We start from the raw sequence: 14,481 nt of genomic DNA, 5'->3' as shown, positions 1-14,481 counted from the left end.
GTTCAAAAATATTAAATGGAAAATTCCGGAAATAAACTATAAGTTCTAAACTGCACGATATTCTGATAGTGTGATGAAATCTTGCTTCCTCCTCTGGGGACATGGAACATCCCTTCATGCAGCATGTCTGTGCTGTGTACACTATCACCTGTTAGTCACTTAGCAGCCATCTGTCTCGGTTATCAGATCAACTGCAACAGACTGTAGTGCTTGTTTTCAAATATTTTTACTTAATGATGACCCCTATGTGCAAGAGCAATGACGCTGACAATTTGGATATGCCAAAGAGAACCTGTAAAGTGAGTCCTTTAAGTGACAAGGTGAAAGTTCTCAACTTGGTAAGAAAAGGATTGTACGCTGAGGTTCCCAAGATCTATGGGAAGAATAAATCTTCTATTCATGACACTGCCAAATTTTATAAACTTTATCAAAGGTATATATGCACAGGAAAAACATAGTACATATAGGGTTTGGTACTATCCACTTTCAGGCATCGTGGGTCTTGGAACGTGCCCCACAGATAATGGGGGACTACTGTATACCAGAAACACATACCTCCAAATGGAGCAGGCACACTTGAAGAAGCAGGCTGTGTCTGTACAGAAGCACCCACTGGCACTGTTCCAAAAACACTGCTGAAAACAAATATTGAAAGAGTTCATATAATAAAAAGAAAAAGCAAGGGTTAATTTATCTACAGGGTGGCCATAAAAAATGTGGAAACAGGTAATTATGAACACATCATATAACACAGACATTCCACACTTTAAGTCTCAGGACTCATTTACATTCTGAAAAATTACTGAAAACCTCAAAAAGCCTGTTTCTGTATGCTATACTTATCTATCCATCTACATATCGTAGAGAATTTAAAACATTTTAATTCATTTAAAAATAACAATAAAGCCATTACATGCTAACGTAAGGAGCATTTCTATGATAAATAACTCTGGGGAAAAGTAATGGGAAGCTGTCAATCTCATGGTGGAGTCAACGAATTTTCCAAAATTCCAGTATTTGCTTCAATGTGTGAATATTATCATTTTCCTTTAAGTGAGACACTTAAATATTTAATTTTTTAGAAAATATCTAACTACCCAAATCTGAATAATCATGGTTTGTCTCTCAGTCATCTTCGAAGGAAAAATGGTGTCCCATAAAACAACAGGCTGGTTCATTCCACAACTCAACCAAAGCAGCTGACTTTCCTCAAGACAGCTATCACACTTCAATACTAAGAACCACCTGACACATACCTGCTTCGACACACAGGAAGTAGATAAGTTTAGGATCGAGATCTAATCAAATTAATTTTTTTAACCGCTTCAAGAATATTCATAAGAAAAACCGAATCAGGAATACTGATTAATAAAAGCGAATGTGGACTGATAAGAAATATAATTACTTGTAAAGTTTGGTGCCATCGGCCTTAAATCATGCTAAGGAGTCAACAAGTTTTACTTGCCATTGTTTTTGCACCATCAATACAAATGGCAATTAATGAAAACACAAATAATTGTTCAGAATTACTATGAATGTCATTTTAACCTCACAGAGCTTTTCAAAGTGTCTTAAGTATTCCAAATACTCCATGGACCACTGTAATATAATATCATTAAACCGTGGTATGTATACCTATGTTTCCGGATTTTTAGGGCCACTTTGTTCTAGTTCACTGTTATATAAGTCTAATTACACAATATTAATAAAGAAAAAATATATAAATACTCTAAATTTTATTCTTTGGATTTAATTTTTCCCATCTGGCATATGGAAAATTTATTACTGGAGAACGCAAGTATGTAGTTAGTGTCATAATCCTACCGTTTCTCTCTAGAAAAGGTGCTAAAGAGAAATAAAAACCAACTAGGATAACGAAAGAAGATAATCCCCCGGAATGAAAAACAAAGACATGGATAAAACATTGTATGGGCAAGTCATCTGTACTCCTGGGTCTGTTTCCTTTATTCTAAAATGAAGAAGTCAAAACTGTAAGAGTCCTTAAAGACCTAATGTTGTTAATGTTAAAATGTGTTAGACTTCCTGCTGCCAAGGATTCCTCTGTGCCAGATATATTTAAACACAGTAACAGATGTGTATGTCTATTTATAAATACCAGTATGACACTGAAGAGATACAAAATTAGTGTTGGGTTCTGGTGCAAACATTTCTAAAACTGTGTATTTACAACTAAGGCTATAACATGTTACTTTTCAGTGTTTAGTCTTCGTGACTGAAAACTGTACCTTAAAAATACGTAATCTGCTAAATAGATTCTCTGCTGAGTACATTTAAATCTGTATATAACTGTCTATTTTGAGATGTTTTGGTGTTCAAGGAAGAAAGGTAATCAAACCTTTGATTACATGAAAATATAAAATTATGGCAATTATTCAAGAACAATATTTTAATTAGCAAATTTAAACTCTGTTTCCTCAAATTTATAAAAATATTCAATGATTTTAAAATGATGCCCCCAAACAGTCATTATTTAACCATATGATCATTCGGAGATGAACAAACATGAAGACAGCAGACGAAGCAGGAGCAGACGCAGACAAGGTACCTGCTAGCATTACTCGTGGACGTGTACGCATTGCTGGAGGTGGCTGCAGAGCTGAACACGCTGTCTAGTTCTGCCAGGGCTGCATACTTGTCTGAAGACGCACTTGAATGACTAGGAACGGAAACCACAGAACTAACAGGAGCTTTACCTGTGGTCCCAAAGCCACTCGCCTGATCACCACCTGTGAACAATCAAAAACAAATTACACCAAACATTTAAAGTTACACTTTCAACTTATCAACCACATTTGCCATGTAACATGTGTAAATGTAAAACTGGTAAGGAGCTAAGCAAATAAATGGACAGGAGTCTAAAGTCTTATCTAATAAACAATCTAGAAAATACTGGACAAGACTAGTTGTGATATATACTACTGTGGTAAAGACAGAGTACTGCTTCTATACTAAAAACTAAGATTGTAACACATGTCCAGGCTGTGTATAAAGAAGAAATTCTCAAAAACTGCACTGAACATCTCTAAAACAGGTGCATTTTATTCAAGTGAACATATAAATTCATAAAGTGCTGGACCCTGATGTGAACAACTTATTAATACTATTTTCCCAGAGTTGTACATTAAAAAATTAGAGGCAGTAATAAGAAGAAATAGTTACTGAGCACTTACTACCATGTTTCCCTTGAAAATAAGATCTAGCTGGACAATCAGCTCTAATGCGCCTTTTGGAGCAAAAAGTAATACAAGACCCAATCTTATTTTACTATAAGACTGGGTCTTATAGAAGACTGGGTATAATAATATAATAAATATAATATAATACTGGGTCTTATATTAATTTTTGCTCCAAAAGATGCATTAGAGCTGACTGTCCATCCAGCTAGGTCTTATTTTCAGAGAAATGCGACTCCATGAGTTCAATGCTATTTACTACCTTCATTTTGGAGATGAGAAAGCAGGCCCAGAGATCAGGATATAGAATCCAGCCCAAAAGCAGACCCTTGCTCTTCCCCACCGTACTATGCATTTTGAGAGGCAAAATACTGGCACTATGATGGAACTGGGCATAACAACATACTGTAAAAATAATGGTTTAAAAAAATAAATATGAAGACTAATAGAAAATAGTTCAAAATGAACATATTATAGAAGCCACCTAATAACCTAGTCAGTATGATCGGTAAGATTTCTTAACCCTGTGTGGCCTTAGAACACTAAAGCCCGCTTTCTAAGATAAAATTAAGTTTCTGTCAATTGTTTTCTTTTAAAACTAGAAGTATACAAATTAGTTTCTATGCCCTCATTTTTGTAGTTGATATTTCAGATCCAAAAAACCATGAACATTTAAACAAAATTTCTACACAACTATGAAAAGTAACATGTATGACACAGCAATCCTTCTCCTAGGTACATACCCAAAAAATCTGAAAACATTTTTCCGTAAAGATATACTATGTGCGCCGATGTTTACTGCAGCTTTATTTATGGTGGCCAAGACATGAAAACAACTAAAGTGTCCTTCAATAGTTGATTGCAGAAAGCAGATGTGGTTTATATACATAATGGAATACTACTCTGCCATAAGAAAAGATGAAATACTGCCATTTGCGACAACATAGATAAATCTTGAGATTATTATGCTAAACGAAATAAATCAGACAGAAAAAGTCAAGAACCATGACTTCACTCATGTGGGATATAAAACTGAAAGCAACAAAGGAACAAGACAAACAAATAAAAACTCATAGACACAGATTAATAGTTTAGTGGTTACCAGAAGGTGTTGACAGAAGAGGGTAAAAGGAATCAAATATATGGTGACAGAAGGAGAACTGACTCTGAGTGGTGAATACACAATGTGATACACAATGTATTACAGAATTGTATACTTGAAACCTATGTAATTTTACTAACCATTGTTAGTAAACCCCAATAAATTTTAATTTAAAAAAAGTAACATCCTCAGATTTTAATAAATACAACCAAATTTAAAGGACTGTTTAATGTATAAATCTGTATTTGTTCTATTTAAAGCTTGATTACCTTGCCCAGCACTGAAGATATTGTCTAAATTAGCAAGTGCCGCATATTTGTCTGCAGTCTGTAGACCAGCTTTATTCGTTGAAACTTTACTAACAGCTGATGCTGTTGGATGACTCTGGGAAGTATTGAAGGTTCCAAAATCAGCGCTGGAGGATTTGGGGAAGTTATCAAAATGAGCAAAATTAGCATTTACTGATCCAGCACTTCCACCTGCAACAGAATAAACAGAACACTTGAAATTTCTAGACTTTCCCAATATCCTTTGACAGATTATATGATTATTTCTTTCCAAATTACGTGTTCTATAAGCAATCCTAAATTCTTAAAAATAGTAACTGGCAAAGACTATTCAACTTGAACCATCTACACGTGACTTTTTATAATTTGCAAAACTAGATTTTCAAAGGCCATGGCAACATAAAGAATCAGTCACAAGTTTCTACCTGGAATTCTCTACCATGGCGTAAAGAATATAATTCTCCACGCTACCTGGTTTGAGGCTTTACTTTAGAGAACATTCACTTATATATTATGACCTTTTACTAGTTCTCTTTAAACAGACTCTGCAAACAAGATGCAATGTCTTACACTACAAGCTTCTGTAGCTCTAATGAAGACTTGGTTGAATCAAATCCCAGGGTAGAAATTTAAAATGTCTTAAGATGTAGTATTTTGATCCAGAATTTCTTAAAAAGTGGTCCTTGAGCTTCAGATTTATTTTATTTGAAGAGTCATTATTTAATTCCACATAACAATTTAAAGTGCATACAACACTATGATATCCTTAGTGAAATCATGTCCTATTATATATATAGTTCAAGGAATAAAAATTATAGTATGCAATATAAAAATAACTTAAATATTATAGCAGTTTTTGACTTCATAGAGCATAATTCACCTAAAGGTCACTACTGTATACATCCCGCTAAGATTTTAAAGTCTGTTCTATAATCTAGAGACTTCTTAAAAATACTAAGGCCAACATACTTCATTCTATGCTTTTGATCCTACACTTTTGATACTGGTTCTTTGATACTGGCCTACACATTAGTTTCAGCAATCAAAATAGTATATATAGTTATATACTAACGTGACAGCAAAGTATACACAGATATTATAAAAACAATGGATACACCCCTATTAAAAAAACAACCACTATCAATCACTTTTTAAAACATTCTAAAACAAATATATACTCATAAAATTCCTCTCTGGAATCAAAACTGGTTGTTTTCAATTAAAACTATGTGTGTATTTAAAAGATTGTGATCTGTTTCAAGTAGCAGATGAACGAAGTACACACTAAAACTTTCAAAGTTTGTATGAAGAAATTTACTTCAATTGTTAAAATTATTAAATCAACTAATTCTGTGTTCTCTGAGTTTAGTAATAGTGAACAAGGAGTAAAGGAGAGAATTTCTGAAGGATCATTATTAAAATGATTAATAATCTGTGATTAAAAACCCCATGAAACATATCATAAAACATACAAACTAGGAGAAGATGCCTACTTGACAACACAACTTACTGTTGGTAGCCAGGAGAGGAAAAGCTGAAGTAAATTCACCAAAACTGCAGCTAGATGAAAGCATTCTAAATGCTGGACAGCCAGAAATTATGTAAATGATGAAATTTAAAGGAAAAAAAAAAGAAAATTGAAAAAAAAAAGCTTTAAGACAATACACAGAGTTCAAGTTGAAAGAAAAGTCATCAGCCAAAGATCTAATAAGCAAGGATCAATGAATTTCTGAACACAACGCAGTTCATGGGGGAGCATTCAATGTTTAAAGACCAATTCCTGCACAGAAAACTATTTCCAAGTTTGATTCAAGTTATCCTTAAATAACTCTTGACTAATAATATTTATTTTTTCAAGCTTGTTACCCTGAAAATTACTCATACTTTTAGTTCCATGGAAGCAATCAATTAGTTTCCTTCACTTAGAGCCTAAACTACTGAGTTCTGCGAAACTAAAAAACTTTCAGTACTTTAATTCCTCTGTGCCTAAGAAGTTTAAGAAAGATTCATGTGCAGGAAAAGAAAGAGAATATATGTTGTGAATCAGACAACATACCAAAGAATTCAGATAAACAAATGAACACAGGAAAAAAAAATAAAGATTTCAGGTTTCCCCAGAGCTCTGTAAGACAGAACTATTTTAAAATCAGATTAATTATAGAATTTAAGAGTAATTTTCAAAACTACATCTAGAGAGTTTTACTTTGTTTTTTAAAGTAAACATTGAAGCACAATGCTGGAGAAGCTCTACCTGTAGTTTGGGGCTGAAAAGGAGAGTGGCTTGCTGTGGGGAAACCTCCAAAATTACTCGAACCACTAGACTGTCCAAATGCATCAAAGTTTGCAAAATCTGCATTTGCAGAATTCTGAGCTGTAAATGGTAAGGAACAATATATGTTAATGAATATGACAACTATAAATGAAAAACATGACAAATGAATTTAAGAATTTTATGAAATTTTCTATATCTCAGAACTCACTTTAAAGAGATTCATTTAGAAATCGTATTTTAAATCCTACCAATATTTCTTTAGCCCAATTTCAAGCAATTTATTAAAGGGTATGCAGAAATTTCTAAAAACAATGATAAATTTGCACACAATACCCTTTGAGTGACCTCAGGAAAAAGACTATCAATGTGACTCTATTAAAACAAACTCTGAGTTAAGAGCATTTAATTACATGAGTTATACTAAAACAGAAAGAAATTTGGGATGTGATACATTCTGGGAAATTTAGATTTAAAATTGTAACGAGTGATTCATCAGTTGGATGAATCTAAAATATTGATATAAAGATGGTTTGGTTACATTAGTGCTCTTTTTGTTTTGTTTTGTTTTTTTAAGTTCACAACTATGTCACACCATGGCATATAAAAATAAAAAAAAAAACAAACATGAATGTATAACAAGTAGCACATGATTGCCAAATAAATTGAAGATAGTCACATTCTATAAGCCTGCCATTTTCTATTCACAATAGCCAAGACTTGGAAACAACCGAAATACCCTTCGGATAGACAACTGGATTAAGAAATTGTGGTACATTTAGACAATGGAGTATTACTCAGCCATAAAGAAGAATGAAATATTACCACTTGTAACGATATGGATGGACCTAGAGAATATTACACTAAGTGAAGTAAGTCAGACGGAGAAAGACAAATATTAGGTTGGTGCAAAAATAACTGAGGTTTTGCAATTATTTTTAATCTTTTAAACCGCAGTTACTTTTGCACTAACCTAATACAATATGATCTCACTTATATGTGGAGTCTAAAGAACTGAATAAATGAGCAAACTAAACAGAAATAGTCTCAGACATAGAGAGGAAAAACTGATGGTTGCTAGCTGGGAGGGGAGTGGGGATGAGGGACAAAAGTGAGGGATTAGAAAGCACGAGGATTGCCAAGTTACAATATTGCCACGGGGTATGAAAGAGAGTTTGGGGAATATAATCAATAATGTTGTAAAGATTTTGTAGGGTGTCAGATATGGGCACTTGTCTTATTAGGGAGGCCATGTCATGGACGGTGTAGATGCCTGACCACTGTGCTGTACACCTGAAGCTGAATAATATTGAATGTCAACTATAATCATACATATATATATATATATACACTCACGGAATATGGAGTACAGCATAGGGAATAGTGTCATGGAATTGTAACAGCTATATATGATGTTAGAGGGGTAACAGATTGGGGGAGTGGGTTACCACTTTGTGAGGGGTGAAATGTCTATTATATTGTTTTTTAAACCTGAAACTAATTTTAAAAATGTGCTAAAACAAAAAGTAAATTTGGAATAATTCAGGGGGTAAGTAGATTATGATGGTATAAACAACAACAGTTTTTTTTAAAAGTACTTTAAAGTTAAAAAAAAAGCCTGCCATTTTCAAACACACTAAAATGTAGGAAACGAGAACTAGTAAAAATTATATAAAGTAAGTACACCTCATACTCAGTGTACAAGACCTACTGGTATTTCCCACTGGTCATCAACCTAAGAGCAAAATTCTAGGCTTCTCTAAATCATGTAATTAGTAAATAAAACAATTCAAGAAACTGTTAAAGGCCGAAACAGATGCTAGATAAGATTTTTATAGAGGATATGATGAGAATAAGTAGTTGATATGAGGGGAAGGGAATGCTAAGTGGTAAGAATGAAAATAACGTCTTAAAAGATAAACGTTAAATGTCATCAACACAGTCAAGTCAACCACTTTAAATCCTATGCAGGCAATTCTAATGAAAACATTAGAAACTCATATGGCCAGCAATGAGGGATCAGTTAAATATATTATGAAACAGTGCATGATGGATATAATGTGACCATTAAATAATTCATGTAAAAAATATTCAATCCTGTACAAAAATGTTTGACAAAGTAAATAAACAGGTTAATAAAGATACCTTTTCATCTGACACTGTCTAACAAAGTTGCTAAACGTGGTATTATGAACATACATAGAAAATCTGCATTTTAATTAACTCAAAGTAATAAGATTTCAGATAGGTATTATTTTCTCCCTTGTTTGCCTGAGTTTACCAAGCTTTTGCAATGAGTATGTATTCTTCTTGTAAGCAAATAAAAAAGTTACTAAACAAAACATTTTTCCATTAAAAAAGTAAAATATTATTGTAGGAAGAAAATGAGGAGAACTTACAGCAGTTTATGTAATTATTGTGGTGCATATATCTGAAAGGGTACAGCAGTAGGGGAGGAATTATACCTAAAATAGATCCCATTTTACTAGGTACCTGTACCTCTTCCCTATTGGCATACTCACACCTAGTACTTCTGAAATGTGGTGCTATCCCACATATCACTGCTCACATTATGTTCTTAAAAAAAAAAATTAAACACATTTGTCCTAGCTCTCAAACACTATACAGAAGTACCTAATTTAAAAGGCTGCTTATTGCTTAACAATATAATTTCTGTATTTTCTGGATACCCTGCAATCTTCTGTCATTATTTTTGCTTAAAATTCAATTTCTTTATAGGCTGAAATTTCACTTTCCCCAAAATAAATATCATGGAAGAAGTACTAATAAATGAATAATTAAGTTTAAAAATTAATTTCCAGAAAAATATTTCGGAACATCTATACAAGTTTTAATAATAAATATAGTACATGTTTAAACATAGTTACTTTTAGTATTGCAGAGAACAGTAAGCAAGTACAGTTTAGTGCAAAGGGAATCTGAGACGAGAATCAGAGAATTGCACCCCAACGTAAGTAACTGTATATCCTTGGCCAAGTCCCTCAGTTGTTCTGGCTCCCCAGTTTTCTCATTAGCAAAATGAGAGCATTCACTAGAATGTCTCTGCTTGCAAATCCAGCACTATGATTCTACGACTCGTGAGGCAATGGGAATAAACTCTTTAAAAGCTTTGAAATCCTAGGCCAAAAAGAAGAAAATTCCAAGTTCATAAGGCCAACATACATAATATACATATAGATAATATAACTATAAAACCAAACGAATAGAGAACATGGTATACAGAAGTTCTCAAATTTAGAGTGGGCTATATTTCAAAAGGTACGTTTTTAAGTTTTTTGAACAATTTAGTTATACATTTGAGAACAACAAATGAAATACATCTGTTCCTTGTAAAAATAGGAATTCGGTCCCTAAGCTAGTATATCACTCATAACATCAAACATATTAAGAATACGTAGTATATAATAATATATATTCTACATTTAACTTACATTTAGAACGTCACAGGAGGCAAAATATACATTAAACATGTTTCAAACATCACCAGGGAACAAATGAGTTCAATGCAAACCATTGTTAGCCAAGCCTATTTTATCACATTTGTATTTTCCCAGTGTTGTCCAACCAGAGCACCAAACATGTTAATCAAAGCACCAAACACGTTAATCAAATACTTCTTCATTATGGCAAGACAGGGCTTTGTAATATTTCTATCAGTTTTTATTTGTAGACTGTATCTACTCAATGTCTTCAACAATTGGCTATAGTAACTTTTAAAATTTCTAAGTGCTGTAGAATGAAGCTTTGGTAAACACACTTTGGAAATTAAGCACTAATAAATTCAATAACACAAAAATTACTGTCTGGAACCTTAAGCAATCTGTACACAAAGAAATCCAAACTAAACAGAATGTGACAAAACAGTAAATATGTGTTTTAAATGATTTTATTTTAAAAAGTACAAAACAGGTCAACTAAGTTTAGAATTTAAGGCACCAAGTTAATGAGCCTGAATCTGAGAGCTGTTTCCTCTTCAGTGAGAAACAGGTTCTCCTGAAAAAGGAAGATAAATATAGAGACCAAGGATGGAAACTAACAGCCCTCATCAAATTCAACTGACAGATACACTTTGTTTCACCTATACAATATTTTAAATATTTCCATAAATCCCTAACATTTAAAGAGAAAATTTCATATTAAATAATATTTCTTGCTTCTCTTAAAAGAAAATTAATATATTTAATAATCCATGTGGCAATAGGTTAGAACATCCTTTATAAAGAGCACAGGGTTCCTTCCACACTCATCTATGTTAATGGGGTGGCAAGGCAATTGAGTTTGACACCCCTAGTATAAGATGTAACAAAAATTAATTACAGTTTAGAGTTCACAGGTTTTGTGATGTTTATTACCAGGCAAAATAACCATTAAATTCTGTAGGTAAATTATGTTTCTAACTGCATGCATATTTCTGTAGAAGATAACCAAGTTTGTAAAGAAATACTTCAGCTGATGACTGAAGGAATGATAAATTCAGAATATTACAATTTTGTATAATGAATCCCGGTACTGGGCATTAATAGCTAACATTACAAAAACAAGACAATCAAAATGATGTGCTTTTAAACTCCTAAGTAAGCAGGCTTGCCTCCTCTACCACTACCCCTCTCAAAAAAAGAACAAAAACAAAAAAAACACCTGCAACTGATCAAGTCTATCAATTTACAGGAACCCCACAGGAGAGGAACCTGATAAGGACCCCGCATTGGTGCAATCAACAAGCTCAGACTGCTTAAAACTCAACCGAACAAATAACCTAGTTTCTTAACAAATAAATTACAAGAGGAGAAAAAGGATGAAGAACCTACAGACTAAGACATATTTCACAACTGCAGTGTGCAGACTTTAACTGTGTGTGTGTGTGTGTGTGCGCGCGCGCGCGCGGTGCGAGTGTGTGTGTTTGAACTGGAATGGAAACTTGAGTAGTAATGAATTATTATTATTGCTATTACTCAAGGAGTGGTAATACTACCAAGATTATGTTTAACACAGAAAAGTCCCATTTTTACAGATACAGATAAAATAGGTATTTAAGGATAAACTAATGTCTAAAATTTGCTTCAAAGTAACGAGTGGAAGAAATGAGTACAATGAGAAATGAAACTAGATTAGCCATGAGTGATGAGTACATGAAGGTTATATTTATCTGGTCACGTTTGAATATTTGAAATTGTCCATGTCAAAGAGTAAAAAAAATTCTTAAAAGTCTTTTTTCATTTTTCGTTGGAAACAGGTCATGTCAATATCTGACATGAAGTATAGTCTCTTTTGAGATGAAAAATCAGCAGGGTTACATGAGTACATATTACACCTCAACAGCTAAGAGTGATCAAACATTCTCAACAGAACATGTTTACTGGTACTTAAGTTTTAAAAAGAAAAGTTGTTTCTTGATGTTTCATGTACATCTCTGGCGAAAGTACTTAGGAAACAACATGTTACCTGCATGACTGTTGAAATGTGCAAAGTTAGCAAAATTGGCTGTCGCTGTTGACTGAGGAGCTGGAGCAGCAAATATGTCCGAGCCGAGATCACTTAAAAGGTCAAACTGTTTCTTCTCCTGCTGCTGTCCTTGAGAGCGACCTACAACAGGGGACTGCAAACCACGCATTAGCTATAAAGAGTTTCCAGTCACATCACCTAAATCGTTATAACACTAGTCCCAACAAACCAAGCTTAAAACAGTTTAAAGATTACATAATCTTTTATTTGTAGTTTGGAGTCTGATATTTTTTGAAAGGTACCAGTTTTCAACATCTATTCCCAAGTTATCTCTCAATTTTAAATACAGAATCAAAAGCAAAGGAATATAATTACAACAGTTGTTATACCTTGTGACACAAGGCAGTCTTACTGCTAAGACAGAGTGATGAGGCTTTCCTAGAACACATCCTTTATATGCAGAAAGTTACAATATACTGACATAACACTTCTTTTCATTTTCCCTCACACCTTTTGTAAAAACAATTTATCCAGATGCCCTAGTATGAGGATTTAATTCAAATAGTACCACGCCTCGGAATCATTCTTGTGTAGGGCAGACATTATAATGTCACATGGTAACAGATTTGTCACTGCTCAATCAACTGTAATGAAGTGCAGAAGCACAAACTTTAGGTACCAACAAAGACTTCAGTCCGTTCAGTTTTTTAGACTAAAGTACAGAATACAAAGTCACTTGTGTTTCCATGATAAACATGCTTTACAATCAGGTATGAGGGAAAATTCTACCGCTTGAGAAATCCTGTCCTTTAAAAGTACATCACAGAGGCTATACTGTTCTAACTGATGGTCACCACAGATTTGTCTTCCTCATTGTCTGTTGTCTGACAGAAGCTATAGCAATGTTCCCATATATCTTTAAAAAGCTGTGGAGAATCAAAGAAACTCCTATCACAAAGGAGCAAATGCATATTGCATATACATTCCAACCACTTAAGCAACGATCTTTTAATGCATCATAAACCATTAGCACATGAGGCCACTGCCATACAAGATTATACTACTGTCTTAAAGAACTCTCAAATTCTGAGACTCGGTCCCTCCTTAAGTCGAAGCCCCTACAAAGACTTGACTACTTACCTGACTAGGTGTACCCTTATTTAAGTGCAGTGCTGGTGCTGAATCTCCTAAAAGAGATTTCAGTGGTTTGACCTCAGGTGTGCTGCTTGTGCTACTGGCAGAGGACCCGGAAATAGACGCATGAACTGATGCCACCACTTTGGCTTGTTCAGGTGGGACATACCTGAAACACATGAAAAGTTGAACAGGCAGTTAACTAAGAAAAATATACTCAAAAACGATAAGCTTAATTCTTATGCTGTACAAGACTGTTGATATTAATCTTATTTTAAAACCCTCTTAGAATTGACAGCCGGAGACTATACTTAATTGAAATACTCAGAGAAAGGGCAATAAAGACTGGCACAAAACCGTTTTCAACTATGAGTTTTTCGAAGATAAATACAATAAATAACTGTTTTTTTACTTAACAGGGGACCTATCATGATGAATAGTTAATACTACACTTTTTAATAATTAAAGTATCAAAACATCATATACAACATGTGGAAAGAGAACAGAAGGAAGGGAAGCTTTTACTATTATACCATAGTTAATAGCCTAAAATAAAAAGCCTATACAAGTCTTTAAGAATAAGATTAAGAGCCCAATTTTTAAATGGACAGAAGCAATTCACAACGGGAGACACAGAAATGAAAACACTCATACCGAATTCATTAACATTCGATCTGAGTGCAGACGTTACAAATTCTGCTACAGTCTATCAAGAAACATCAATAGGTACGCTCTGTGCTCCGAGTACCCTGCGCAGAAACTCATCCTCAGGAACTCACTGGGTAAGTGTACACAGGTCCATGTCCAGGATGTTCCCACAGCAGCCCTAAGGCTCTTTAATAGAATACTACACGGCTATTCTTCTGACACAGAAAGCTGTGTCCATATTACTTTATGGGTCTTTCCGGTTTGACCCCAGTCCCGTAAATACAGGATTCATGGCAGGAAGAAGAGAAGAGGAAGGAAAGGCAGTAAGATAAAATGCCCAAACATTGGCAATACTAATCTTTAGGGCAAGGATTTTGCGAGGGA

The 14,481-nt window shown here is 33.9% G+C and overlaps 1 protein-coding gene across 17 annotated transcripts in view; it reads right to left on the bottom strand.

Annotated features, from left to right (window-relative positions):
* Positions 1-14,481, bottom strand: part of AGFG1 (ArfGAP with FG repeats 1) — a 70,983-nt gene that overhangs the window by 13,681 nt on the left and 42,821 nt on the right. For 4 of the 17 annotated variants that reach the window (XM_081051342.1, XM_081051340.1, XM_081051341.1 and 1 more), the window contains exons 4-10: positions 13,456-13,618; positions 12,316-12,469; positions 6,835-6,954; positions 6,094-6,165; positions 4,566-4,775; positions 2,567-2,747; positions 556-635 (exon numbers count right to left, since the gene is read on the bottom strand). In XM_081051342.1, the coding sequence (XP_080907468.1) occupies positions 556-635; positions 2,567-2,747; positions 4,566-4,775; positions 6,094-6,165; positions 6,835-6,954; positions 12,316-12,469; positions 13,456-13,618 (980 nt within the window). The remainder of the gene's footprint in view (positions 1-555; positions 636-2,566; positions 2,748-4,565; positions 4,776-6,093; positions 6,166-6,834; positions 6,955-12,315; positions 12,470-13,455; positions 13,619-14,481) is intronic. The other 13 variants (XM_081051331.1, XM_081051345.1, XM_081051343.1 and 10 more) reach the window with 5 other exon arrangements.

The sequence above is a fragment of the Rhinolophus hipposideros genome (genome assembly GCF_964194185.1).
Source record: "Rhinolophus hipposideros genome assembly, chromosome: 6".
Lineage (NCBI taxonomy): Eukaryota > Metazoa > Chordata > Mammalia > Chiroptera > Rhinolophidae > Rhinolophus > Rhinolophus hipposideros.
This window is presented reverse-complemented; position numbering and strand designations above follow the sequence as displayed.